General features: G+C 49.7%; 1 protein-coding gene across 3 annotated transcripts; it reads right to left on the bottom strand.

Moving 5' to 3' along the window:
• Nucleotides 1-75: 75 nt before the first annotated feature.
• Nucleotides 76-27,461, bottom strand: CALB2 (calbindin 2). 3 transcript variants are annotated; one of them, XM_082606754.1, is made up of 11 exons: nucleotides 27,229-27,461; nucleotides 16,076-16,152; nucleotides 12,810-12,899; nucleotides 11,775-11,855; nucleotides 6,888-6,944; nucleotides 6,216-6,293; nucleotides 5,627-5,682; nucleotides 5,253-5,292; nucleotides 5,039-5,092; nucleotides 4,187-4,258; nucleotides 76-510 (listed from the first exon to the last, which is right to left on the bottom strand). In XM_082606754.1, the coding sequence occupies exons 1-11, from the start codon at nucleotides 27,323-27,325 to the stop codon at nucleotides 394-396; spliced, it is 819 nt and encodes a 272-aa protein (XP_082462880.1). In that variant the 5' UTR covers nucleotides 27,326-27,461; the 3' UTR covers nucleotides 76-393. The 3 variants fall into 3 exon arrangements, with proteins under 3 accessions (XP_082462880.1, XP_082462881.1, XP_082462882.1); XM_082606755.1 differs by having other exon boundaries at nucleotides 76-507; XM_082606756.1 differs by lacking the exon at nucleotides 12,810-12,899.

Genomic DNA, 27,461 nt, shown 5'->3' with positions numbered 1-27,461 from the left:
GGTTCGGGGTGGCTGGTGGCATGGGGGAGAGGCAGAGGGGAGGGTCCACTCTGTTGGACACAGAAGCCTAAATCATACAGCGAATGAGCTCATGCATCACAGCGAAGAGAACGAGGGACTCCCCACCTGTGCCCCCGCCCACCTTCTATGCGGTTGGTGCCCCTCTGCATGCAGAGCGCTGTGACTGGTCAGCCAGGGTTGGGTTGGAGGGGGCTCCAGGGGGCCCATCAGCAGCCCCTTCTCCATCTCTTCTTTCCTGCTCTGCAGGCTGGTGTGTGTGCAGATGGCAGGGGCAGCGGGAGGGATGCTCAGGATCTCCGGGTCTGGGTGGAAGTGGCAGGGCAGCAGGGGCAGGTTTGGGGGGAGGTGGAGAAGCAGCCCCCATCCCCCCTTTTACATGGGGGGCTCACTGCAGAGGACAATCTCCAGGTCCTTGCGGTAGAGCTTCCCCGCCTCGGCCAAGGACATGATGCTCTTTTTGTAGCTGGTGAGCTGTTGGATGTTCATTTCCTAGGAGACAGAGAGGGAGAGGGTAAGAGGCTCAGAGGACGGCCCCACCTACACGGCCCAGCTGTGCATTCAGCCAGAACCTTTCCCTTATCCCATCTCAGTGCAAGTAGCTTAGAGGCACATGGGCCTTGGGAGTCAGAAAGCCCTGGATGAAAAACACTCTCCCTTTCACTGACTGGCTGCATTGCTTTGGGGAAAGTATTCAACCTTTTCTGAGTCTCAGCTGCCTCATCTGTAAAATGGGTACAGTAATGAGCCTGCCTCATTGAGGTGTTATGATGATTACATGAGGAAATGAATGTAAACAATACTTAGCACAGTACCTGACACACAGCATGCACTCCAAACAGTAGCTGTTGATGACAGTCGTTATCTATACGCATAGCTTCTCTAAATTCCTCTACCTCAGTGAGCCTCCATTTACTCAATCTGCTGGTGAGGAGGAGAATGCCAGGAGAACTCCCTGGTTTTGTCTTCAGGCCCCTTGGATCATGCTTCCCTAAAAGCCTCACCCAGTGAAACAAGGGATTCTAACTCCTTTCTCCTCCAGCAGCAAGCCTACCAGCCTACTGCTTGTTCACTGGCTCCTTGTGGCCTTGAGGGGCACTAAGCCAGGTGACCCACAAACATATGCCCAGAGTCTCATATAAAATGGAGGCCAACATTGACAGAACACCAACAGCCCACATGCCTTGTGTTGCTTTGGATGGAAATAGCCGAAAGTTCTGAAATAGAGCAAAGTCATCATCAACATTGGAAAATCACTAAACAACTGCCTTTTTCTTTCCCTCCCTCCTTCCTCTTCCTCCTCCTCCTCCTTTTGTATTGAACATGTCGGCAGATCTTTTTTTTTTTTTTTTTTTTTAAATAGTTCCCCTTCTAGGCTGATGGGTCATTATCTCCATTCAGCTAATGAGAAAATTGAGGTGTAAAGACTAAGGTATTGGCTAAAGGATGGGACCGACTCTACAGCCATAAAGAGTCTTAGTCCCCTGCGTAATTCTTTACTTGGCTCACCTGTCCTCAGTGCTCCAAGGTCAGTCTTTCATTGCATCGTTTGGTGACATCCCCTCACGTTAGATTCCTGGGTTTGTGCCACCACCCAGCCCCAAGGCACTTTGCAAGCATCTCTAGCTTTGAGGGGCATCTTCACTAAAGTTGTGAAGTTTCTGGAAAAAATGTCACCTAGTCCATAACACCAGGGTGTGCCTGAGCAACCTACCACTCAATTAGGAGCTAAGGAAGTGACCCCATATATCAAGCCTGAGCTTGACAAAACCCTCCAGTTTAGTGTGGCATCAAGAGTTTTAGCAGAATGGACAGGGGGGGCTGCTTACTTTCTGTGTCTAGAAGTATTGCTTGAAGCTGAGGATGGCTTCAGCAAGTTGCAACTGTCTTAGGACTGCTAGGAAATGTCAAAGTTTGAGCCCATCATCCTGTCCCACAGGAGCCTCAGACATTAATCTGCTCAGAAACCAAATCACCGGCCGTGCAGGCACCATCAAAATGGCATATGCGGACTTCCCTGGTGGCGCAGTGGTAAAGAATCCGCCTGCCAATGCAGGGGACACGGGTTTGAGCCCTGGTCCGGGAAGATCCCACATGCCACGGAGCAACGAAGCCCGTGTGCTACAACTACTGAGCCTGCGCTCTAGAGCCTGCGCGCCACAACTACTGAACCCGCGTGCCACAACTACTGAAGCCCGCGCGCCTAGATCCTGTGCTCTGCAGCAAGAGAAGCCATCGCAATGAGAAGCCTGCGCACGGCAATGAAGAGTAGGCCCCGCTCGCCGCAACTAGAGAAAGCCTGCATGCAGCAGCGAAGACCCAACACAGCCAAAAATAAATAATAAATAATTTTTTTTAAAAAGGCATATGCATCTGCCATGTGGGCTTACCTAAAAATGGCCATTCCCCTCCCAACTCAGGGGCTGTTATTTACAAGCATGCAGCTCTCTCTACTGATTCATTCACTCAATCCCCATGTGCTAAATCTGGAGCTTAGTACAGGTGGAAGGCTCCCGGGTAAATAATTTTATTAATATCCTTGTTCTCTAACCTTCAGAGTTGTTTCCTAGCCCCAACACCTGACTCTTTTTTGTTTCCACATCTCGAGTCAAGCTGTGTAGCCATATGAGTTGTCTTTTGTGGTAATCAAGAAAGAGCCTAGTTAGATGATGATCAGGAAATTCGGGTCTCTCCCAAGATTTAATGCCTGCCTTCAAGGCCTATCAGCCTCAGGCATAAAGCAGGGTCATATGGAGAATAATCATGCCTCATTAATACAATTACAGTTAAAGATATTTTCCATTACGATGAGCAACATTCCTTGGACACATAAGGATGCACAAATAATTTTCTCCTAGAGTTTGGTGCCAGGAAAAAGTCTGCCGAGTTCAAACACTTGGTGAGTACTTCCTTTCTTCCTAGGAAGTATTTGCTTATAATTTGTTTTCTGCCTCTTTCAAAAAGCAATTGTAGGTAGTGTAAAGCAAAAAAATAAATTTAGGGTGAAAGAAATGAAGGATGATATTCAGGATAAAGAAGTCGGAAGGCAGTTGGAAAGGGAGACAGACTCAGGCTGTGATGAATTTTTTGCCCTGAAATTGAGCATTATATTTAGCTCTAGCCTGACCGCCCAGGCAGTTAGACAACGCAAGGAATTATAGAGCGTTCCTCATCTAATTAAAGAAAGCAGCAAAACCGTTTTCTCAGAGAAAGACATTTTGCAGGAGGTGGAGGAAAATGCTGTCAAGACTCATCTCCCGGTTCCTGTAAAGAAGTCTTTTTTGTTCGCCATGTGGCTGGCACTTCCAAGAACTGGGCCACATCAAAACTGCCATGGCCTCATAGCTGCATTATTTACATCAGCCAGCAGGTAGAAGAAACCCAAGTGTCTGCCTGTGAATGGACAGATAAAATGTGGGATAGACACACCATGGAATGTTACTGAGCCTTAAAAAGGAAGGAATTTCCGACATGTGCTACAACACGGATGAACCTTGAAGATGTTACGCTGAGTGAAATAAGCCACACACAGAAAGACAAATACTGTGTGATCTCACTTACATGAAGTATCTAGAGCAGTGAGATGCACAGAGGAAGTAGAATGATGAGTGCCAGTGGCCCGGGGCAGGCAGCAAGGGGGAGTTATTGTTTAATGGCTACGGAGTTTCATTCTGGGAAGATGAACAAGTGCTGGATGGTGGTGCCAGTTGCACACATTTTGAATGTAGTTAATGCCACTGAACTGTACTTAAAAATGGTTAAGATGGCAAACTTTTTTATGTGTATTAAAAAAAAAAAAAGGGCTTTCCTGGTGGCACAGTGGTTGAGAGTCCGCCTGCTGATGCAGGGGACACGGGTTCGTGCCCCGGTCCGGGAGGATCCCACATGCCGTGCAGCGGCTGGGCCTGTGAGCCATGGCCGCTGGGCCTGCGCGTCTGGAGCCTGTGCTCCGCAACGGGAGAGGCCACAACAGTGAGAGGCCCGCGTACCGCAAAAAACAAAACAAAACAAACAACCTATCAATTCAACCAGAAAAAAACCAAACCAAAAAACTGCCGTTGCCTTGTTAGGGGGTGATCAAAGAGAAGCAAAACACACTCCTCGGCCTTCCTTCCCGACCCCATCCCACCTCCAGGACAGCACCCCACCTCCGGGCTCAGCCGCTCACCTTCTTGTTTTTCTCATACAAATCCTTCAGGAGGGCGTCCAGCTCATTCTCATCAATGTAGCCGCTTCCATCCTGGCGGGGAGCGGAGTGTCAGCACGGAGCCTCAGAACTCAGGCCCCACGACCCCCGGCCAGAGTCTAGCTTTGCTCATGGTCTTAACTCTGAGCAAAAGAGGTGCCCAAATAACGTGTCACTTCTGACTTTACCAGTCACTGCAGGAACGGGAAGGTCCAGGGCAAACTGTTGGTAACCTTCCCTTCTGGTGTTTTTCATTTGCACTGACATTGTAAGTGAGGTTCAAGAAGCATTTCGCTAACTCCCTGGGTGTCGAATCCCACAATAAGATGTCAGGATGAACACAGGCTATTTAAAGTTTACCCCCAAGCCTACAGTGCTAAGGAAAACCACTGGAGTCACCCACACAGGGGCAGCTGAGGGAGGGGCGACATTGGTACGGAGGGCCTCTCACTCCCCACTTCCTAGGAAGACAGCAAGATTATGACCTGGCACCAGGGGAGCAGTACTGAGCACCTCCTCTCTTTGGGTACCAACAATGTAATCGCATCCTAGTTCCAGGCATAACCCTCTTCCATGAGCTATTCTCTCCTGTACTTTTAAGGAACCAAAACCTTGGGTCCCACAGGCCACACACTGAAGGACATTTATCTTCTCACATAGCAGAAGATGCTGCAGGGAATCCAAAGGGACAGGAAGAAACTGCATGGCTCAGATTGCTGCTCCGACAGCTTGTTTACGCCCAAGGACCAAGGCGAGCCATTCTGGTGGGGTGGGGGGGGAGGGGGGGCTGGAACGGGCCTCCTGCTTTTCAATCCACACCGTCCTCTGTCTTACCTTGTCGTAAAATGTGAAGATTGCGTTGAACTCCTCCGAGGTCAGCTTCATGCCCTGGAAGGCCCAAGGTATTAAAGACAGAAGCCAAAGCCCTGCAGAGTGTGTGTGTGTGTGTGTGTGTGTATGTGTGTGTGTGTGTGCGTGCTGAGGAAGGGTGAGCTCAGAGGGATGAGGGGAAGGGAGGAATTGAAGAAAAGCAAAGAGGCTATTTTACCTGAAATTTAAGCAGGAAGTTTTCCTGTACAGGCAAGAGTCTGGAAAGAGAATGTTAGAGCAGCGATTAGGAGACAGCGCAGAAGCAAGAACAACCCGGACCTGGGGGGAGGGGATGCAGAAGGAGCATCTGTAGTTATGGAAACGAGCTCTGAGCACGTAATAATCAGGTGTCAGTGGAGAGTTCTAAAAAGAGGGAGATGGACATTGAGGTGATGATGATCATGATTTGATCTAACTTTGATTTGTGCCTCAGGGCACCTGACCTGTCACCTTCTCCACGGATTGATCTTGGCAATAGGGACGGTAGCACAGGGATGATCTGCAGGGATCTTGTGAAAAGTGATGCTGGGGTGAGTGAGGGCAGGCACTTACAGGGACATCTCCGAGAGGCCCAGTTTGCCGTCCCCGTTCAAGTCAAACATCCGTAGCTGTTGGGGACAGAAAGTGGTGCCTGGGTTATTTGCTTTGACTTTCTCTCATGTGGGACCTTGGCCTGCCATCCCCTGTACTGGAGAGGAAGGAGGATGGGGGAGTATGCTCATGCGTCCTCTGAGGTCACCTGGTGGCAGGGACCAGCATGGGCTGAATCAGTCACTGGGGAGACAGCAGGGGCTTGGCCATGGCTCCCCTCCCCCTTTCTCAGGGACAGGGCCGCAGAAGACAGCAGACCAGCACCACAGGCCCACGCTCTCCAAGTTTATCCTCCCCTGGAGCTGTGGAGGCTGCCATGGAAACATGCTCCAGTCTTACACTGTCCCAGGAGCATTTGGCTGAGTGGGGACCTCAAGAGAGAGGGTGCTGGGCCCATGAACTAGCATCCCTCTTGCTGGCTGCCACTGGGAGTCACTTCTTCTGGACCTGAAGAATCAGCCAACTAACGACCCCACAAACCCCCAAATCCCACTGATTTGGGGCCCATGTCCTGCACCCCTGGGGAGGAGGGATACTTTCAGCCACTCACTATGGTTTGGGTGTACTCTTGGAGCTTAGGTTCATCATATGGTCGGTTCGCCTTCTTCAGCAGGTCAGACAGGAATCCCTGGAATACCAAAGTCCTCTTCAGAGCTCCCAGTTCAGGCTGTCTGTCCCTGACTCACTCACCTGTTCCTTCAGACAGTCACTCAACACTGCTTTCCGGGGCCCGTCATCTGCATAGCTTGCAGCCCTCACAATTCCCTCAGCCCTTAGTGCTTGTGGAGTAACCCTGAAGGGGGAGGGAGCTGCTGGATGTAACCTCACCCCATAGGCCAGGCAGTAGAAACTGGCTCTGGCTCCTCAGAGAGCCCAGGACACACGCTAAGCAGTGCCTGGGGCTCCTTGGGTCCAGAGGAATTTAGGGGTAGACGTGCAAGCGAGAAGGCCAAACTGCTGGAATGCCTTGAGGATACCTGTCCTGGGCACTGACGTGCAGAGGAATGTGAACTGGTTGAACTCCTACAGCTCTGTGTTGCTGATTTCACATGGCTGAACATGTCCAACCATTCAGAGCCGGGCCTGAGTATCCCACAGCAGACCACACACCCAAATTCCTCACCCACCCTCTCCTCCCTCCCCAGGTTCCTTCAACCCACCACCACTTCGGTCTCAGGCCCATTCTCTGCGCCCTCCATGCCCTCTCCGAGGCTCATCTTACCTTGAGCTCGTTGGCTTCGATGTAGCCGCTTCTGTCTGTGTCATACTTCCGCCAGGCCTGCAATGGGAATGTCAACCTATTCACAAAGATTTACCCACACCTAGAAGCTTCCCTCCATCTTCCTTTAACGGGCCAGGCCGGGTCGTGATATTCAAGAATATTACAGTGAGTTGGGGACATGCAGATGGTCTAGACCAGTCCCTTCCATGTCGCAGATGAAGAAATAAGGGAAAGTGTCTTGGCCAAGGTCACATAGAGAAGAAAAAAACCCTGCTGGGACAAGGTCTCCTTACTGTAACTGGCTTCGGGATCCTCTTGTAAGCAGGGTTATGGCTTTCTAAGGTGTTAACCAGGCAGATTTTTTTACCAGGACTAGCACTATGATCTGTTGGATCCCATTTTTGCTGTGGGTGTATTGGGTGTCCTTTTACTGTTCTGGAAGCTTCTCATTCTCTGCGTGGGAGTTGGGAGCAAGGGCAGGAACCCCCTGGAAGGGCAGAAGCAGGCTTTGGTTACTTATTGTACTGTGTCCTCTACCCGTCCACCTTGATGCATGTGGCAGCCCTGAAGTCTGAAGGTGGAGCAGAATTGGTAGTGTAATCAGTGTGTTTAGACTATCCCAAGGCCACTCCCCCACCTTTCTGATAAAAAGCATCGCCCCCCCTTTTTTTTTAGGAAACCACCCCTCTCTCATGCTCAGTCCACACGGTTCAAGAGGGGCTGCCCCATCTCCAGAGGTAGGCATGTGATCTAGGCCTAGACAATCGGTCCATCACTGGATCTTGTTCCATACTGGTTCTGGGCTCCGATCCGAGTCCCAGTTATTCAGTACATGCATTGGGTCCCTGTGAGGGACCAGAGAACTGCCTGCTGACCACAGCATCTGGGGCATCAAAGAGAAGCAGAGCTTCAGCAGGTGATACGGGTCTGACCACCTCCTTCCTCTCTGTTCTGGCCATCTGAGCAGGAGCAGACATCACACAGGAGAAACAAGGAAAAACAGTTGGAATGGTTTTAAAATGTCCACCAATTCTTCACCTCCCTAGTTTCCCTCTCCTTGAATGTGGACTGAACTTAGTGACTCACTTCTAATGAATAGAACACGGCAGATATGGCAGTGTGTGGCTTCCAAACCTAGGTCATAAAGACATTGAGGCTTCCTTCTTGTTCTCTTTGATCACTCACTCTGGAGGAAGCCAGATGCCACGTCATTAAGGACACTCAAGCAGCCCTATAGAAAGGCTCATGTAGTGAGGAACTGAGGCCCCTTGCCAACAGCCACGTGAGTGTACCATCTTGGAAGTGCATCTTCCAGCTCCAGTCAAGCCTTCAGATGACTCCAGCCCAGCTGACATCTTGACTCTGAACCAGAGCCACTTGGCTGAGCTGTTACCAAATTTCCAACCACAGAAACTGAGAGATAATAAATGTTTGTTGCCTTAGGCTGGTAAATTTTGGGGGGTAATTTGTCACACAGCGATAGTTAACTCATACAATGGTCCTGAAAAAATCTGGTCCTGAATGCAACTGTCCTGAAACCCCAGTATTTAACCCAATCTATCTTGTGGGGAGGAGGGAATACCATGGTGGGGGGTGAGAGTGGGTGTATCTGTGACAAAAGGCCCAGAGAACCCTGTTTCCCTAATCTTTGGTCTATTTTGGTGCCTGATCACAGTTCTTAGATTTTCTTCCAAGTTTTCTTGATTTTTATTCCCTTCTCCCTCAGCTCCAAACAGCACAGCTAGACACCAGCAACACTTGATTTTCTGAGAGTCAGCAGGTGCTAATTCTTTTCCCAAATTTGAACTCCTGTCTCCTCAACTTCTCCACATCATGTCCCCCACTTAAAAAAATTTTTTTATTGTGGTTGATTTACAATGTTGTTTTAGTTTCTGGTATACAGCAAAGCGATTCAGAAATACACACACACACACACACACACACACACGCATGCACGCATATATATATATATATTTTCCATTATGGTTTATCACAGGATATTGAATATAGTTCCCTGTGCTATACAGCAGGACCTTGTTGTTTATCCATTCTATATATAATAGTTTGCATCTGCTAGTCCCAAACTCCCAGTCCATCCTTCCCCCACCCCACCTCCCCCTTGGCAGCCACAAGTCTGTTCTCTATATCTGTGAATCCATTTCTATTTCGTAGATAAGTTCATTTGTGTCATATTTTAGATTCCACATATCAGTGATATCATATGGTATTTGTCTTTCTCTTTCTGACTTACTTCTCTTAGTATGATAATCTCTAGCTCCATCCATGTAGCTGCAAATGGCCTTATTTCATTCCTCTTTTATGGCTGAGTAATATTTCATTATATATATGTACCACACATTCGTCTGTTGATGGCATGTCCCCCTTTTATTGTGAGGAGTGTGAGAAAGTATAGAGATTTTAGGATCTTTCTTCCATACCAGCAAACTAGGCTGTGTAATTCTCATGGATAGTAGTGGCTCAAAAAATTTGATCTGATTTTTTAAAAAGTTATGAGATATGAGCAAGTCCCAATAAAAAGGTAGATTTATTCTACATACAACTTGGGTAAATGATTTTTGATTAGGGGAGAGTTCTTTCTTTGGGGAAAGAAAATGCCCGGCTCCATCAAAATATTCCTTCCCATGCTCCAAAAGCCTGCCCTTGAGTAAGCACAAAGAAATATGTGCAGATTTTCAAATATGACTTCACCAACCACCTGCATGCCTTTAGTGTATTGGAATTTAGCTCATCTAGGTTGAGTCTTGACTGGGAGAAAAAGGCAGACACCCCCTAAATTGCCTCAGGGGAGGTTAACCTGAAGGGACCCCAGTCCTCCCAGAAAGCAAAGCAGCCAGCTGCTTTCAGAGTGAGATCATCCTAGCAGGTCTGACCTCCCTCCCTCCCTCCCTCCCTCCTTCCCTCCTTGGATCCACCCCCAGCTCTACGCTCTCATGCTGGACTTCTCTTCCCATCCAGTACTTTGTGTTCAACCATCACAAAGTATGGTCATTATTCTCTTCCCATTCAAGGAAAAGAGTTCAAGATACCTGGGCTTTGTGAAATCTCAAAGAAATCCTGAGGTGTCACTAACGTTAGAAATTAAAATGTTGTGATGGGCAGTGGGATGGAAGCATCTGACAGCACAAAACCTTTCAGGGCAACAGAGGGGCCATTTCATGTTTCCAGCTGATAAAGATGGAACGAATGGACAACCCCAGGAGGGGATGGTCCTGTAGGATGATGGGGTCCCAGGAAACCTGGGGAGGGGGGTGGCGTTGGCTCAGTAGTTATGCTGGGGCTTAAAGGATAAAGGCAGGTAAAATATGGAACCATGTCAACTACACAGAGAGAAACCACTGATGATTTAGAGAGAGAGGGTTTCCTTCCCCTCCTCTTTAAGCATCTCTGTCCCCTGCAAGCTGTCATTCCCATTTTCCTGATCATAGGTGGAAGGGAGGCCAATCTCTGGCCGCCTCCCTATCAGGAAAGGAGTAATCAAGTATAAACGCTCCCTTTTCTACAGACAGAAAAACTGACACAAAAGCAGCACCCTGACAAGTGCTATGTATATGCGGACTTTTCCTCCTAGACAGGCAAGGGGGGGACTAAGAACAGAATCCAGCATGTCAATGACCAGCTTATGGAATTTTGCCATCGTGAAAAAACTGGAGAAAATCCTTTAAAGCACAATAATATTAAATCCATATCTGATGCTTAGGCAAGCTACCACTTAAAAAAATGAATCTTCTGCCCTAAGAATCCATTATTTCTAACTGACTTTCTATCTGTGTGGGGAACTCACTGCCATGTGTGTTTCTGGACTAGCTCTCCAGTCATTTTTAAGCAGTGAATCAGGGACAGGGGATTACCGGTGGCTAGAAATGGATTTAACATGACAAATGGCGACTGGAGTTGTGTTGAAGGCTAGTCATTATTTATCACAGCAGGCACTGTGTGTATGTGTTGTGTGTGTGGGGGGGTATGGGTTGAATTTCACCTTGAGGGACACATACATTGAATGGCTAGGGTGCAGAGCCCCAGAAAAATAGCAAAAAATAACTGGTAGTTTGCTGGACATCAGGATTAGTAATATATTTGGTTAAACTGTATGGAATTTCCAATTTTTGTAAATAAAGAATGGTTAAATATGAGCAATTTCACATGGTTCAATCTATCAATTGCATATTACTCAAAAGGCACTTGAGTTTGGATGTCCTATTTCCCATGAGGATCTCAAAGAATTGCTACTGCAAAGATGGCAACATCCATTTTAAAGATGGGACAGTGAAGCCCAGACCACAGTCAAAGACCAAACCTGGAAGATACTGGAAACTGGAATTCTTACTGGGCTTTTTCAGTTTTAGAATGGTACCTAAATCCATCCTTCTCAAGAATGCTCCTTGGAACTCTGAATTCCAGGAACACTAATGCTATTGAGTGAGAAGAAAATATGAAAGATTCTGGAGGCAAACCAAGTGAAATAGGTCTCTTTACTGCAGGATTTCTCAGAGCTTGTAATATGCAAATATCTATGGCAAATACCCAAATGGGAAGTGGTGTGTACACATTATTTTCCAAAGGTACTTTACCCAAGCTTACCTCTCACCTTATTCCCCACACTTTAACGTGCACACACGTCACCTGGGGATCTTGCTAAAATGTAGATTTTGATTCAGTGGGTCAGGGACTCTGCATTTCTAACAAGCACCCAGGTGGTGGTGACATGGATGCTCCTGGTCCATGGATCACATTTTGAGTAGTTGAGCTACTCAAAAGGGGTTTAGTGTCTTCCAGGGACCATTCCCAGGCATTGGGTAGGCCTGGCTCTGAACACGAGAGAAAGGCAGGCCCCGATGTGCAAGAGAGAAGGCAGCGCCTTGGTCTCACCTCCATAAACTCGGTGCTGGAGCCCACATGCTGCCTGAAGCACAGAAGGAAGTTCTCCTCGGTCGGTAAGATCTGCGCCAGCTGTGGGGATCAGAGAGCAACAGTAACATTATGGAGAGCCCTGCCAGGAAGCAAACAGACTTTCCTGCTGGTAGGATGGAAAACAGCCAGTGGCAAGGCAGCATGGGAGTCACATTTTGCTCCATTTTGCTTCCTTCCTTGAGAACAGGGGCTGGCAGCCCTTCAAAGGGGAAGGATGTTCTGAGAAGCGCTTCTGGGTCACCCCCAAACCTTTGGGTATGAGCAGCTGGAGGGACAGAAAGTGGTGCCACTTTAAAACACCAAGTATCCAGACTCAAAAGAATACTTAATAGATGATTCCATATATATAATTCTAGAAAATGCAAACTAATCTGAGATTGGTGGCTGCTAGTGCAGGATGGCCTGACCAGACAGAGGAACATTTTGGGGGTGATGGAGATGCCGTATTTTGATTGTGGTGGTGATTACATGGCTGTATACAACTGTCTAAACTCATGGAATTTTACACTTCAAATCAATACTGCTTATTATATGTAAATTATACCACAACAAATCCGATTTTTAAAAAACTGCAAGTACTCTTGTGCCGCAAACACTGTTGGCTGCCCCCCTTCCCCCCAATGGCCTTCCCCTCTTTGCTCCCAGCATGCTTGAGTCACAGGCAAACTCCTGTTCTGCAAACTTCACCCTCTCTTCTGTCTTAAACTGAGCTCACCACACATTTATAGTACCCGTTGGACCCTGAGAGCATTAAAAGTCTTCATCCCTTTCTTAGGGCCAATGTTTGTTGCTTCCTCGTTCCTTTTGAGTCAAAGGAAAAGCTCCATCTGTTCTCTTTGACCAGCCTAAGTGCTGCGGGTGGGGGGGGGAGGGGAGGCGGGGCTTCAAGACCACCACCTCACTCGGATCCCTAGAAGGACTCTTGTGCATGGGAGAGGCACAGGCAACCGACGGCCCTTCCCGTGTAGCTCTTAGCAGGATACTAGGACTCACCTCTGCCATCTCGATTTTCCCATCTGCGTTCTTGTCATACTTCTGCATGAATTCCTTCATCTTCTCCCCAAAGTTGTCACTCTTGGACACCTGCAGAAAGACAAAGGGTGCTGATTTTGCTGCTGGGTCCCCTGCGAACCATGGATCTCTCACCCTCTTGGTGCAGCAATGGTGGGGAATCATTCTGCACCCCAAATAGGCAGGCATGGAACCAGGTTGAACCAATGCTCTGAGTAATCAGGGCTGCACCCTTTCCGTTTTTAGGGTTCCTCCAAATCTGTGTTCTCTCTCTTTTTTTAAATTTATTATTTATTTATTAATTTATTTATTTCTGTCTGCGTTGGGTCTTCGTTGCTGCGCGGAAGCCCTCTCCAGTTGCAGCGAGCGGGGGCCACTCTTTGCCGCGGTGCATGGGCCTCCCATTGCAGTGGCCTCTCCTGCTGCGGAGCACGGGCCCCAGGAGCACGGCCTTCAATAGTTGTGGCACGTGGGCTCAGTAGTTGTGGCTCGTGCGCTCTAGAGTGCAGGCTCAGTACCTGTGGCGCATGGGCTTAGTTGCTCCACAGCATGTGGGATCCTCCTGGACCAGGGCTCAGACCCGTGTCTCCTGCATTGGCAGGCGACTCAACCACTGCGCCACCAGGGAAGCCCTAAGTGTTCTCTTCTTTGAGGCTCAATCACATTATTTTCAAAGGGAAACAGAACATATGGATGTGCTCTGTACCACATAAGTAAACATGCCCGTCTGCCTTTGAGATGGATTAAACCATAAGATGGATTTGAGATGGATTAAACCATAAGTCTATCAGAAGGGTGAGGACTTATTTCCATCACTCAGATGTGAGAACTCAGGCCCCAACATTTCATTGAGGCAGCTTCTAATAAGCCCAACCTATTGTGGGGGCCCCCAATAAGTTCTAGACACTCCACCAGAGCAAAGGTGATCGCTCATTTTCTTCTTTAAAGACTAACTGGAAATTCTACAATGCTTTTCACTCTGATTTTAGGCTAGGAAGAATGTGATGGGAAAGTCTATATAGTTGAGAGGTCATTTAAATAGTCCACTAGATGAATGTGACCACTAAAAAGGCAAAGAACTTCAAAAGTTCTGTTGGGCCATCACCGCCTAACTTAAGTCTAAGGTTCTCTTGAAGTTCTCAGAGTTTCTCTTCGCTTGGGGTGCTGCTTGTTAAGTGTTTGCATTAGTGAGCTCTTCTTTATCCCTAATCAGTGATGAATCATCTTGGCATCTGAAGCCTCTTCGCTTCTCTAACGGCTTTCTAGTGGGTTGTGTGTTTCCTAGGATTGGGCCAAGGAAAATTCTACCAATTCTTAGAGTCTTTTGTTTTTTACCTTTTGGACTGGTCTCAATTTGCCCATATGTATTTGTTTATCAATATTTATTGCGTTACATCTACAAATGTGCCTGGAATGAGCCTAGGCCCTTATCACAAATGTGGCCATTTTGTTTGCTTTCCACAACAGTCCCCATGATGTTAGTAGCCTGTCCATTTTACACACAAACGGGTGCTGAGATGACGTGACTTCTCCTGAGGTCACCAGCTAGTATCGCCAGAATTTGAACTCATGACTCTTGTTTCCAAGGCCAATATTTTTTCTACCACAGAACAGCTGCTCTGAGATCCAGTCCGGGGTGATGTTAGTTGAGAATGTTGTTGACAGACTTGAAAATCACCCCTGATGCCATCTGAGGAAGGGAGTGACTAAGAGAAGGATTTCAGATTTGAAGCACTTTGTAAAAACACATTCCTCCATCTACCCCACGATCCCAGAACCAGTTGTGAAGCCTGTGTTTTCTGTGATCAGGGCTTCACTATCCTAGTAATGAGGGGTGACGGGGGACTGTTGATAAACAAACCCATGAATCACCTCCATCACTTAAGCCCATCACTTGGACATCTTCCTCACCAGGGCGCTCTGAAGAGCTCTGAACCAGGTGTTCACCAGTGGATTTGTGACTCATCTCCCAAAGCGCTCCATGAAGACTTGCTAATAAGCAGTGGATTGGCCAACAGACATGCAGCAGGGGAGAGTAGAGAGACCACCCCCGCCCCGACCAAAGGACCCGCAGGAGCTGGTGGGGAGGGAGTTGGTCTGACTCCATATATTCGAGAACCAGGCATGGGAATCACAACAGACTAGCTCCAATCACCTTACCTTTTCAGTATTTCAGACGTTGCCCCAAAAGGCTTTAGTGAAGTCAATCATGCCAGGTTGGCATGTGGGGAAACAATGTGCCTGCCTTAAGGGCCTGGGACAGGATTTGCAGTCACTTCAGGCCATGAAGGGTGGTCTGACACCTGCACACATGAGCCAGTACGATCTGGCTCAGATGCTGGTTTGGAGCAATCCTCCACTTTCCTCTAGGTCCTTGCTGAGATTCCAACCTTGGTTGGTCTAGAACAGTGGTTCTCTAGTGGGGACGATTCTGCATCCCCTGCAGGGGACATTTAGCAATGTCCGGAGACATTTTTGATTGTCACAAGTTGGAGGGGTGCTGCTAGCATCTCATGGGTAGAGGCCAGGGATGCTGCTAATCATCCTGCAATGCTATGGACAGCCCCCCGTGACAAAGAGTTGTCTACCTCAAATGTCCTTAGTGCCGAGGCTGAGAAACTCCAGTCTTGAATAAAGGCACTTGAAACCCTCTAGGCATCCAATCTTTTGTTTGTTTGTTTGTTTGTTTTGTGGTACGCGGGCCTCTCACCGTTGTGGCCTCTCCCATTGCGGAGCACAGGCTCCGGACGCGCAGGCTCAGCGGCCATGGCTCACGGGCCCAGCCGCTCCGCGTCATGTGGGATCTTCCCGGACCGGGGCACGAACCCATGTCCCCTGCATCGGCAGGTAGACTCTCAACCACTGCGCCACCAGGGAAGCCCTAGGCATCCAGTCTTGAGTCATGACCCCTCTGAGCATATTAGGTAGGCTATGGACTCTTCCCTAGGAAAAAATACTTCTTATACACACAGACACAGACACAAACTTTTGCAGTTTTGGGCAGTTTATCAACCCCCGGTACCCATGAACACCCCTCAATCCCAGACACCCAGAGATAGTGAGGTAAGGTACTCTTTTAAGGGAGTATTTCAATTTTTAAAATCATTCCAGATAAAAGAAAAACTCTGAGGGTCAAGACCAGAGATGTCAGGCTGCTGATGGAATGTATGACCTAAGACAGACAATGCTCAAAGCCATGGTCAGGATGACAGAAAATTCCAAACAACGGGCGAGGGGTCTGGGCTTACCATGCCAGAGCCTTTTCTTGCCTTCTCCAGTTCTTGGAAAAAGTTTTCTAGCTCTTTACCTTCAATATACCCATTTCCTGCAAAAATAGCAAAGAAAAAAAGCAATGAACCTCAGAGCTAAGTAGTAAAACTTATGGTGGATGGGGGTGGGGAAATGGGGGGCTTTGTTGAGAACTTGTTCTCCTCACTGGTCGAGCAGGTGTCTGGGCCAGCCCTGGACTGTTAGGGATGTGGGTCCTGCCCTCTGGCCATTTGCAACCATAGAGATCCAAGATTAATAACGGTGTTGCCTTTGTGATATACATTTAGTAGTCAGAGACTGGGAGGGACCAGTGTGTGGGCCATGCTGGCAGAGGGAGCTGGGAGCTGTCTGTCCGTAGCCAGCTGGGCAAGCAGCAGGAGCTGCAGATCTGACAGGGGACAACAGGTCATCAGCCTCGAGATTTGTCAGCAGGTGGCAAGCCCTGGTCAGTAGGGTGAATGAGGTCAGAGGCAGAACTTGGGTCTTTGGGGTAGGAGGGTGTACTGAGTTGAAGAGTGTCCCCCAGGGACTTCCCTTGTGGTCTAGCGGTTCAGACTCCGTGCTTCCACTGCAGGGGGCACGGGTTCAATCCCTGGTCAGGGAACTAAGATCCCACAAGCCGCTCGGTGCAGCCAAAAAAATAATAATAATAAAGTAGACTTTCTAATAAAAAAAAAAGTGTCCCCCCAGAATCCATGTCCCTCTGGAGCTCAGGATGTGACCTTATTTGGAAATAGGGTCTTTGCATATGTAATTAGTTAAGATGAGGTCATACTAGATTAGGGTGGGCCCTAAATCCAATGACTGGTGTCCTTATAAGAAGGCCAAGTGAAGACACAAAGACACACCAGGAAGAAGGCCACATGAAGACAGAGGCAGGGATTGGAGTGATGCATCTCCAAGCTAAGGGGCACTGTGAATTGCTAGCAACTACCAGAGGCCAGGAGAGGGACATGGAACACATTACCCCTCAGAACCTGGAACCAACCCTGCCAACACCTTGATTTTGGACTCTAGCCTCCAAAACTGTAAGAGAATCCATTGCTCTTGTTTTAAGCCACCCAGTTTGTCGTACTTTGTCACGGCAGCTCCAGGAAACTAATGCAGAAGGGAAGAGTGGCAAGAGAAAAGCAGGGATGGGGGCACCTGAGAGGTGGTCACAGGGATCAAGCATATGGGAGGCAACCCACTCCACAGTAATGAAGAGAGGGGGCTCTGAGGTCTGTGCAGGTAGATTCAAATCCTGGTTCTGCTGTACTTACGAGCTGTATGGCTTTGGGAAAGTTATTTAACCCATGTCATCTGCAAAATGGGTAATTAAATGGGATTTTTGCATGTAAAGCCTGTCACTCAGTCCGTTACGGGTGCAGTGTAAATGTTACTATTGTTTGAGTTCAGTTACCAGAACTTGTATAAAAAACGGGAATGAATTTGGGTGAAAAGTGCCGTTATCGGGACCAGGTCCCAAGGTCAAGGCCTGACTTGCAAGATCACGTACGTAGTAAGAAGTCCTTTAGGTTTTTCACCACTGAACCCAAAAGCCCTAGAGACCAGGGCGAGCTGAGTCCATGGCCAAGCTCCCTGGTCTGTCTGTGATGGGGAGGAATCATTTGTGGGTGGGAAATCAGACAGGTCTAAGGCAGTGCTCCCCAGACTGCTGTGAATGGGAATCTCCTAGAATCTTTAAAAAAATGTGGATGTCTGGCTCCCATCCCCAGACATTCTGATGTAATTGGTTTGGGGTATGAACTAAACATCGTGATTTTTAAAAAAGCTCCCCAGGTAATTTCCATGTATATAGCAAGGTTTGGAAACCACTGACCAAAAGTCAAGGTCCAAATCTGATCTAAAGCAGTGAGCAAGGTTCCCATAGAGAATATTCAACTTGAACAGGAAAGGGAGATGGTAGCTTGCTTCAAGGGCAAATGGAGTTACAAACTAAACAAAGAGAATAAAAAAGAAGTATTTAGCCTGGCCTTGGTGGGGGCTTTGGGAGGCTGGAGGGTGATGTGGGAGTCGGGGTGTGTGTTCTTCCTAGCCTCCCCCACTAGTGTCCCCTGAGAATTTAGATTAGGAATGAATAATCCTAGTGGCGCTCTCTAGTGGAGAAGATGCCACAATACATAGTGTATGGAGGAATCATGTGAGATAAATTAAGTATTTTTATCTGCAGGGAAAAGATATGATTGTAATTGCAGGCCGGGGTGGGGGCGCGTGGTGGGGAGAGATGAGACTTGAGTTCCCTTTTTTCCCCTAGGCTAGAGTGGTCATCTTTCTTCTAGGATGTTCTGAAAGCTTCTTGGGAGAGCTGGACAGCTGCAGCAGGGGGAGTGAGGAGGGAGGGAGGGAGGGAGGGAGGAAGGGCTTTGTAGACAAAAAGGCAGTGGTCCAGTTGACAGTGCCACTGAGTTGGAGGAACGAGTTTTCTTTCTCTCGCTGGCCGCTCCCTGCCGTGATCTGTCTATTCTTCCATTTCTCAGGCAGGAAGCTGAGCTCAGCTCTGGGTCCAGGAGCAGGGGCTGGGGTTGGAGGGGCCGGGGGGTGGGGGGCAGGGGTGGAGCTCACACTGTGAGCATGTGCTGGGGTTCGAAGTACCAGAGGCCTCAGAGCTGGGCCCGGGCCAGGGCTGGGTGGACACCTGAGTCAGTGAGTATGAGTCTGCTTTGTGAGTGTATTAGGAGGTGGCTGAAGTATCTATGAGGGCTACTTGGACAGGGTGGGCAGGGAAGGCCTCACTGAGAAGCCCCAGCTACTAGCAAAGGCAGGGAGTGGGGGCCAGTGCCCCTGTGGGAAGAAACCCCTCTTGCTATGCTGGGAAATACAGTACCACCTCTCTCTGTGCAAAGGGACAGAAATGTTGTTCAATTCCACAAGCCTTTCTTTTTTTTAACTGAACAACCGTTCAACGTTGTGGGAACTATAGTCAAGTTTAGATATGGGCCTGTTCCCCGAGAGCATTTAACGGTCTACAGGGGTGAGGCAGCCAGAGAAGAATAGCAGGAATCTACCAGCTGAAGGGAGAGGGTGAGCAGAGGTTAGATAGGCAGGGGCTGCAGGGCCCAGCCGGGGCATCCTCCAGCACTGGAGGAAAAGGTCTTCGCTCCTTTGGCTTCCCTCAGAGCAACCCCCTAACCATCACGCGGGAGGCACCTGTTACACGAGGTGGGAGGAGAGGAGAGGCTGGCCTGCCTCCTTCCGGGGAGGACTTCAGCGCTGGGCAAGTGGTGTGCTTTTTCTATGCCCGTCTTATAGGGGGGTGGGGCGACCGGCCACCGCGCACATCTCATGTGGATGGGCATTGATAAGGATGTGGTTACCATAGCAACCATCCCTCCTGACTTCCCCGTATCAAACCGCAACCTGTGAATATTAGGGAGGGGGATGGGAGGAGCCGGGGACCCCGCATCCGTCCTTATTCTGGGCTTGCTACCATTCTTCACCACCATGGTGCCTCAGTTTCCCCAAATTTTGAAGTGAGACAACACTTCTTTGGAATTAATCTGACCACAGACACTTGGAACACCTTGACCAAAGAATGCCGTGCCTCACAGTGGAAAGAGGCTTGTTTCTCACTGAGACTTGTGCGTACAGATTTTCTGAGAGCTGAACAGGTAAGAGGAGCCCGATTAAGGGTCATAAGTCTACCGCCAGCTCTGTGACTGTCCATGCGATGTCGAGCAAGTCAATCTCTCTGAACCTCAGTTTCTTGATCTCTAAAATGGGTATAACTATTTATGCTTTTTTTTTTTCTTTTTTTACTTCATAGAACCATTGTGACAGCCATACAAGAGAAGGCTGTGAAAGCATTCTGGAAAATGTAAAGTCTCACATACATGGAAGGCATCATTTTTACACTCTGTGCTCTTAAGGTCTTCTGAACCAGTCCATGGCTGCAAACCCTTCAGCCCAAAGAGTTCCAGCATGACTGCAGCCTCAGAGTCCTGATTCTCAGCCCAGGCTATGTATTAGAATCACCTGGGAGGCTTTTCAAAGTGTACCACTGCCTGGGCCTTGCCCCCAGAGCTCCTGATTTAATTGATGGGGTGAGGGTGTCTCGTGGGCATGTTTTCAGAGCTCGCCAGATGATTCTGATGTGCAGTAAGGATTAAGGACTGCTTTAGTGCGACCTGTCTCAAATTTTAAGGTATGCAAGAATTACCTGGGGAGCGTGTTAAAATGGAGATTTTAATTTGGTGGGTCTGGAGTATGAGGGCTTGTCATTCAAAGTGTGGTCTGTGGACCAGGAACTTTGGAATTACCTGGGAGCTTGTTAGAAAGGCAGAATCCCAGGCCCCACCCCAGACCTGCTGACCAGAATCTGCATTTTAACAACATAGGAGCAGGAACATTTCAAAGCACAACCACTGCTTTTGAACATGAGCACCTTCTCCCTAGAGAGACGGCACCTTTGGCTTCACATTCAAGGTTGAGGTGGGGGGCTGGTGTGAAGCCCGAGATGTTAGACCGGGGTCTCATTTTGACAAGTGATGGCACCTCTTTTGACAAGAGGGGCCTAGACTAGCACTATTCAAAGAGTGGTTGCACCCTGACGGTGTCAGTATCACCTGCAAGCTTGTTATAAATGCAAATTCTCGGACCAACCCCAGACCAGCTGAATCAGAATTGTTAGGAGTGAGGCCCAGAAATCTGCGCTTGAACCAGTCTCCTGCGCGCTCAAGTTCGAGAAGCACGGGCCTAGGGCGTGGTGCTCACCAATCTGTATTATTCTGTGTTGCGGAGTTTAAGGAAATCAAGGAGGGGCGTTATGCAGTTCTAGACTCCTCGTTACCTGCACAAGAAAGCGTTCATGAAGCCAGGCCTCCTGGCTGTCTGTCCGGAGTTCAAATGTATGGAAGGACCAATAACCCTCTACCCTCCAGCCTGAGTTCCTCTGGGACAAACGCCACCCTTTGCGGCAAGAAATTGACTTCCTCAGGCTCTGCACCAATATGAATATTACTTTGCATGGTGCTCACCATTTACAAAGAGCTCTCCCCTCCCTGCCCCAGCTGGTCTTCAGGCCGCTACCAGGTAAACAGACGGGTGTTATCGACCTCGTGTTCGAGAGGAGTTTGAGAGGAAAGAAATTGAACCACAGCTAACAGCCTGTTTTCCTTCTGTTCACCCCAGGGACAATCTCTGTCCATATCTCTATCTTGTTTTGGTTTCTCTCTTTGTCACACACACACACACACATCTCCCAGAGGCTCCTGGGGGGAAAACCCCAGTGCAAACTGCTACTGGATGAATGTTTAGACACTTGACTTTTAATCTGTGTTTCTGGGCAGAGCTGCTTCTGGAACAGAGGCTCTGGAGCTGGGCTGGGTCCCCCGAACCTGTGGACATCTGGCAGCCTAATGCTGGGCCAGTTCCCGGTGTGGAGGAGGCCAGAAGGATGGGGCAGATTGGGCGAGAGAGGAGGTGAGGCAGCTGAGAGCCAGAGAGGAGGGGGAGAGGGCCTAAGCCAGAGGCCTCAGCTGGGACCTGCGGGACAAAGGCGGGATCTGATGCAATCCTCCAGGACAGCCACCAGGTCCAGAGCTGGAGAGGCTCAGTTCTTTTTTTTTTTTTTTTTAATTTTTTTTGCGGTACGCGGGCCTCTCAGTGCTGTGGCCTCTCCCGTTGCGGAGCACAGGCTCCGGACGCGCAGGCTCAGTGGCCACGGCTCACGGGCCCAGCCGCTCCGCGGCATGTGGGATCTTTCCGGACCGAGGCACAAACCCGTGTCCCCTGCATCGGCAGGCGGACTCCCAACCACTGCGCCACCAGGGAAGCCCAGGGCTCAGTTCTTGAAGAGCCTCCGCCTGCTCTGTTAATTCTGGCTCCCTGGGTATTGGGAGGGATTCCCCTGAGGGGCCTCATCAGCCCTGGAAACCTCCCTCAGGGGCTCAGGTAGTGAAACCACTGAAGTCAAAGGGGAATAAACAAGGCGAGTAGGGCAGGGACACGGGATCGCTGGTGGCCGCCCACGCGAGGCAAGGCGAGGCTGAAGTGTCCCTGTTTGTGAAAACGTCCCCGCAGCTGCCTTCCTGGGGAGCCCCAGCTCTCAGACACAGCTGCCTCCCCCATCGGCTGGCTGGGCCATGGGGCATGAGGGCCTCACGGATGATGTCCGCAGCTGGCATGCCGCGGACATCCACACCGAAGGGCACTGTTGGCAAAACAAATGGGGAATTTGGGGGTGAAAGCGGAGGTGGGATGGGGGACTTATTCCTAGGGCTTACCCCAGGTGGGGCAGGAGGCTGCTCCCAAAGAACCCCAAATCCTGACATCAGGCCTAAACGGGACACACGGACCCCACAGAGAAATGCCCACAGGGTTAAAAGAAAGCTGCCCTCAGACAGCTTTGGCTCCCTCCCAGCACCAGACCCCTTTGCCTTTAATGCTCCAAGAAGCAATCATTTTTATAAATCCTGTAACTGTCTTATGAACAGCACAGCTGTATTGCATAGTAACAGCCGTAGGATTTGTGTAAATGCTTAATATATACCAGATATTCTGTAACCCTTTTGGGGCAGGTCTTTTATTATTATTAATTTTTATTGTTGTGTTAGTTTCTGCTGTGTAGCAAAGTGAATCAGTTATATGTATACATATATCCCCTCTCTTTTAGATTTCCTTCCCATTTAGGTCACCACAGAGCATTGCATAGAGTTCCCTGTGCTATACAGTACGTTCTCATTAGTTATCTATTTTATACATAGAGGTCTTCTTTTCAGTATTCCAAAAGACTTTGTCATTTAGAATTCCAGTGCAAGCTGCCCAGGCCTCTCTCCACCTCCGAGAGGCGCTGTTGTTCAGCTTTCTTCTGCTTCCCCTACCAGGGACACAAGCTCCTCAGTGACTGAGGGCCTGCCTGAGCACTCTCTGTCTGGCCAGTGTCCCGATTGGGGGATGGGTTTGGAGGATGCTTCCGCTGCTACTACTGGGTGTAGGAGGAGAGAGGAGGGCAGACTGCACAGGGCCTTCCTCAGTTCTTGGTGGTCCTTCCTGTCATTCATTTTCAGAGTCCTCAGGGCCACACCCATATGGAACAAGGCTCAGTCCCTGTGCAAGGCTTTGAGAGCCTCCGGCATCACTAGGGCCATCTGGAGGCAGACAAAGGCCTAGAAAACTCTGGGCAGATTCCCACACCTGGAGATATATATGTATTTCTTTTGGGGGGAGGGGGGTGCCCATAAAATTATTTTCTTCTTGAATATTTATTGTTTTGCTGATTACACAAGAAACACATGCTCTTGTAAAACACTACAGAAATTTACTTATAAAGTTAAAGAAAATACCTTTTAACTTTACATCATCGACTCTGTAGAGAGAACCACTATTATTATTGTCTTTCAAATATTTTCCAGCATACTTGTTTCATTAATAGTAAAAATGGGCTCATACTGTAATAGTGTCCTGCCGTAATTTAAAAAAATCTCCATAATACATCTTGGACACTTTTCCATGTCAGTACAAAAGCCCCATCTCAATCCCATTGGTTGCATAATATTCCACTGTAGAGATTAGCAGGATTTATTTTTCTGTTCCCTAGGGAAGCACATTCTTAAAATTTCAGTATCCCAAAGAACTTGATACTAGGCCCCCTTGTTCACATAACTTTATGTATATGTACAAGTATATCCATGTAGGTTGATTCTTGGAGTGAGTGGGATTCCCTGCGTTGTCCTGTGAATGTCTGCTGGCCTCTGGGAGAGAAAATATCCCTACGCTTGCAGTTGCTTCCAAAGGGTAGCAAAGGCCAAGGGCAGAACTTGGCTCCCCACGGCCCTTGTACTGATCGTCAGCAGAGGAGGAGCCTGGCGGCCGTGTGGTCAGAACCACAAAGAGAGGCCAGCGTGAGCCCTGAGCTGGGCATCCCTCTGAAGCCTGGATCTTGCACACTGAGAACGTTTCTGACCAAGAAGTGACCAGGAAACAACAGAACGGTGGACTCAGTCATGTAGGGCACGTAAGGGTCACTCAGAGCATGGGGATGTTATGTGGAAGAGATCCAGCCCCAACCTAGCTCATAGGGTGCACTCGGCTGCTGTCTTCCCTTCCTCTGCTTTTGAGAGATGATACCTGAACGCTTCCAAGGGCATGACCTTGGCTGACCACTGAGGAGGAGTGTGGGGGACTAGGAGAGGATTCCTGGGTCCCCCTACCCTCTCACTTTGCTGTGTCTTGTGAAAAGAACGTTGCCTCTTTGAGTCCCAGTTTCCCCCTCTTCAGACACCTGCTCCTTCCTTTCTCCACCGCAAGGCTGATGATAATTTTGAAGATAATCTAATTCTTTGGGCAAAGTCACCAGGATGACGGCTCTTCCTCCTCACTAGAAATGGGCTGAGTTAGGAGGGTCAGATTCCCTGCCTCTTCCCCACTGTCCTCGGAATCCAGCTTCTCTGCGGACTCCTAGTCTCTGTTTACTAGAGTCCAGGAGGGGTGGGGTGGGTCGGTGCTCCCCCTCCTTGGTAGCTGGGACTAATTGGGCTCCAGAGAGCTCACCCCGGGGACCTGGTGAGCCGTGGAGAGTCCTCCTGGAGCTCTTTCACTCTGTGAGCGGCAGGGGGACTCTTAGAGTCGGGGTAAAACCCCCAAGATAAAAACAGAAGCCAGAGTTAGTAAGAGGAGGCCCAGCCAGGGCAGGGAGCACCTCAGCAGTGAGGGAGAAGCTCCCTGGCAGCCATGGGAGTTCAGAAGGGGACAGGTACGGAAGGTCCAGAGCAAGGTGACCCACAGCTTAATTCTGGGTCCTTTAGTCGAATTTCAATTCGGCTATAGCCTCATTTTCCTAAATCGCCTTCTGCGCCATCTCTGATATTCTAATCCTTTTTGCTTTCCTTCTCTGTTAGGTCCATGGTCCCTCCTTGGGACTTCCCTGAAGTGGAGACCAGAGAGGGCAATAGGATGCCAAGGGGGACAAGGAACCAAGAAGCAATCTAGCTCCCCTTTCACACTGTACCAGAGGTACGATGGTTTTGGGGGTCTTTAAAGACTCTTTGGCAGGCTTCCCTGGTGGCGCAGTGGTTGAGAGTCTGCCTGCTGATGCAGGGGACACGGGTTCGTGCCCCGGTCTGGGAGGATCCCACGTGCCGCGGAGAGGCTGGGCCCGTGAGCCATGGCCGCTGAGCCTGCGCGTCCGGAGCCTGTGCCCCGCAACGGGATAGGCCGCGACAGTAAGAGGCCCGCGTACCGCAAAAAAAAAAAAAAAAAAAGACTCTTTGGCCTCATGCTAGCTTAGCTATGCTCCAGCCATAGGACCCCTTTCTAGTATTAAAGGGACTGCCCATCACCTCTGAGGCTGGATCAGGAGGGAAAGCAGGTGTCCAGAAACCAGAGTTGGGGAATTAAGCGCTGGCCAGGAACCAGTGCCGCCATCACCTCGCTACATGACCTCAGAGAAGTCACACTTTGTGTCTGTTCCCTCATCTGCCCAAGGAGAATCATGGTCTGCCCACTGCCTCACTGTGCAGGACTCAAGGTGTGATTGTGTTTTGAAAAGTACAAAGTCTCAGACAAATGTGAGGACTTGCATGATTATCAAGAGCAGTCTTGGTTGGCCCCGTGAGAACTGGGGGAGAATAGAACTGTGGAGTCCTCTGTTTATAGCTGACTCATCTGGCAGGAGGCCTGTGGTATAACCTTGGCCCTTGGTAACTTTCCTTGAATCATGCAAGTCTCTGGTGCAGATAAACTGGCAGGAGAAGCCTTAGGGAGTGCGCGTGTCACCTAGAATACAGAGAGGCTGCAATCTTTTTATAGCCCTTTCCCCCAAGGGAGTTTTATGGTACCAGCCAGGGACTGGAAATACAACCCCTCCTTAGCCCCATTTCACAGATTCAACAATCTACCCACCTCCTTTAGTACTTCATAGGCGGATCACCGTCCTAATCCAGGTGTCACATGCCCAGTCCTCTGCACCCCCAGATTCTCAGTTTGCTCCAAGGGAACAAAACTTCATTCGTTATCATACCCATTAACCCCTGCCTCTCCACAGCACTCTGGGCTGAGGGCCTCTGTTTAGCCACCTTTATGCCCGCCCTGCCGAGGTGAGGAAGGGGTGGGAGAAGAATGGAGGGAGTCTCCACCTGATCCTCCCCCTGGTTTCCATGCCCTTCGCTCTCAATCCCAGGATAAACACCCTGCCAGTGGTCCGAGGTGCCAGAACGTTTCGGATGCCCACCCCAGCCAGGACCTCTGAGAAGGAAGTCAGATCACTTAATTTTTTGGAGTGGTGGAGAAAAAGTCTCTAGTGATATCAGAAGCCTCTAAAACGGGGTGGGGGTGGGCTCCCTTTATGCCTGAGTCAGGCCATCATAGACCCTTGGAATCCCAGTCCTTAGTGCCAACTTCCAAAGGTCGTTCAGTCCAGCCCTCGATTTTTGGGTGAGTAAATGTCAAGACCACACAGAGCAGAGGGTGGGTCACTGAGGCATTTAAGATTGTGCCTCCCCCGACCCAGAGAAGGAAGGAGTCACCCAAAGCACCCAAGATTATCACCATGAGGAAACATGTCAGGCTGGCACCCCAAGCTTGCCTCCCACCACACCCTGTGAGTGGGACCTGAATGCCCGTGAGGGATGGAACGTGGGCAGAGGAAACCTAGGGGATGCTCACTGCCTGGATGCCCTCTCCACTCCTCCCACCGGACGGGCTGGGGAGGCCAAGAGTGTCCCTTCAGGACCCCCCAGTTTGCCCCAGTCCCCAGGACCCCACGGGGCCAACCTGGTATTCAACAAAAGGGGAACTTGAGGGAAGAAATGAGTGGGCGTCTGAGACCTGTGGCTGCCGCAGCTGAAGGCAGGATGTTACCTTGAAGAGAAAGGCGGGGAAGATAAGACGGCAGGGGGAGTCATGGGGAGCCTTGCCAGCCCAGGCCTCCCCTCTGGGAAAGCCCCAACTTGCCCAGAATGAGGCTGCAAAAGCCGGTGGGGCTCTGTCGGCTCTGTCAGGGAAGAAAACTTGCGGGCGGTTGTCATCAGGGCAGCCAGGTGTCTCCCAAACTCGAGACCCCGACCTCAGCAGGCCCTGCACCCAAAACACCCCCTGGGGCAATCTTACCCCTGCCCGCAACTTCCTTGCCCTCTTTCCTCCACCGCAGGTCCCCTGGGGGCAAGCGGGCACACAAGTTGGGAGCTTTACTGACCGTCTGCGTCAAAGTGCTTCCAGATCTCCAGGAACTGGGACGCCGTCAGCTCGGCCAGGTGCAGGTAAGGGGGTTGCTGCTGTTGCGGCCCAGCCATGGCGAGCCGCTCGGAGACCTCAGGCAGCACTGCGCTCTCCCTGCGCGCCGGCTCCTCTCCCGCACTCGGCCAGGTCTCGCGCGCCACGCTGCCTTTATATACAACCCGGAGGCTGCGCCCGCGCCCCGCCGCCAGC

The sequence above is a fragment of the Mesoplodon mirus genome, assembly GCF_964341445.2.
Source record: "Mesoplodon mirus genome assembly, chromosome: 19".
In the NCBI taxonomy this organism is placed as follows: Eukaryota; Metazoa; Chordata; class Mammalia; order Artiodactyla; family Ziphiidae; genus Mesoplodon; species Mesoplodon mirus.
This window is presented reverse-complemented; position numbering and strand designations above follow the sequence as displayed.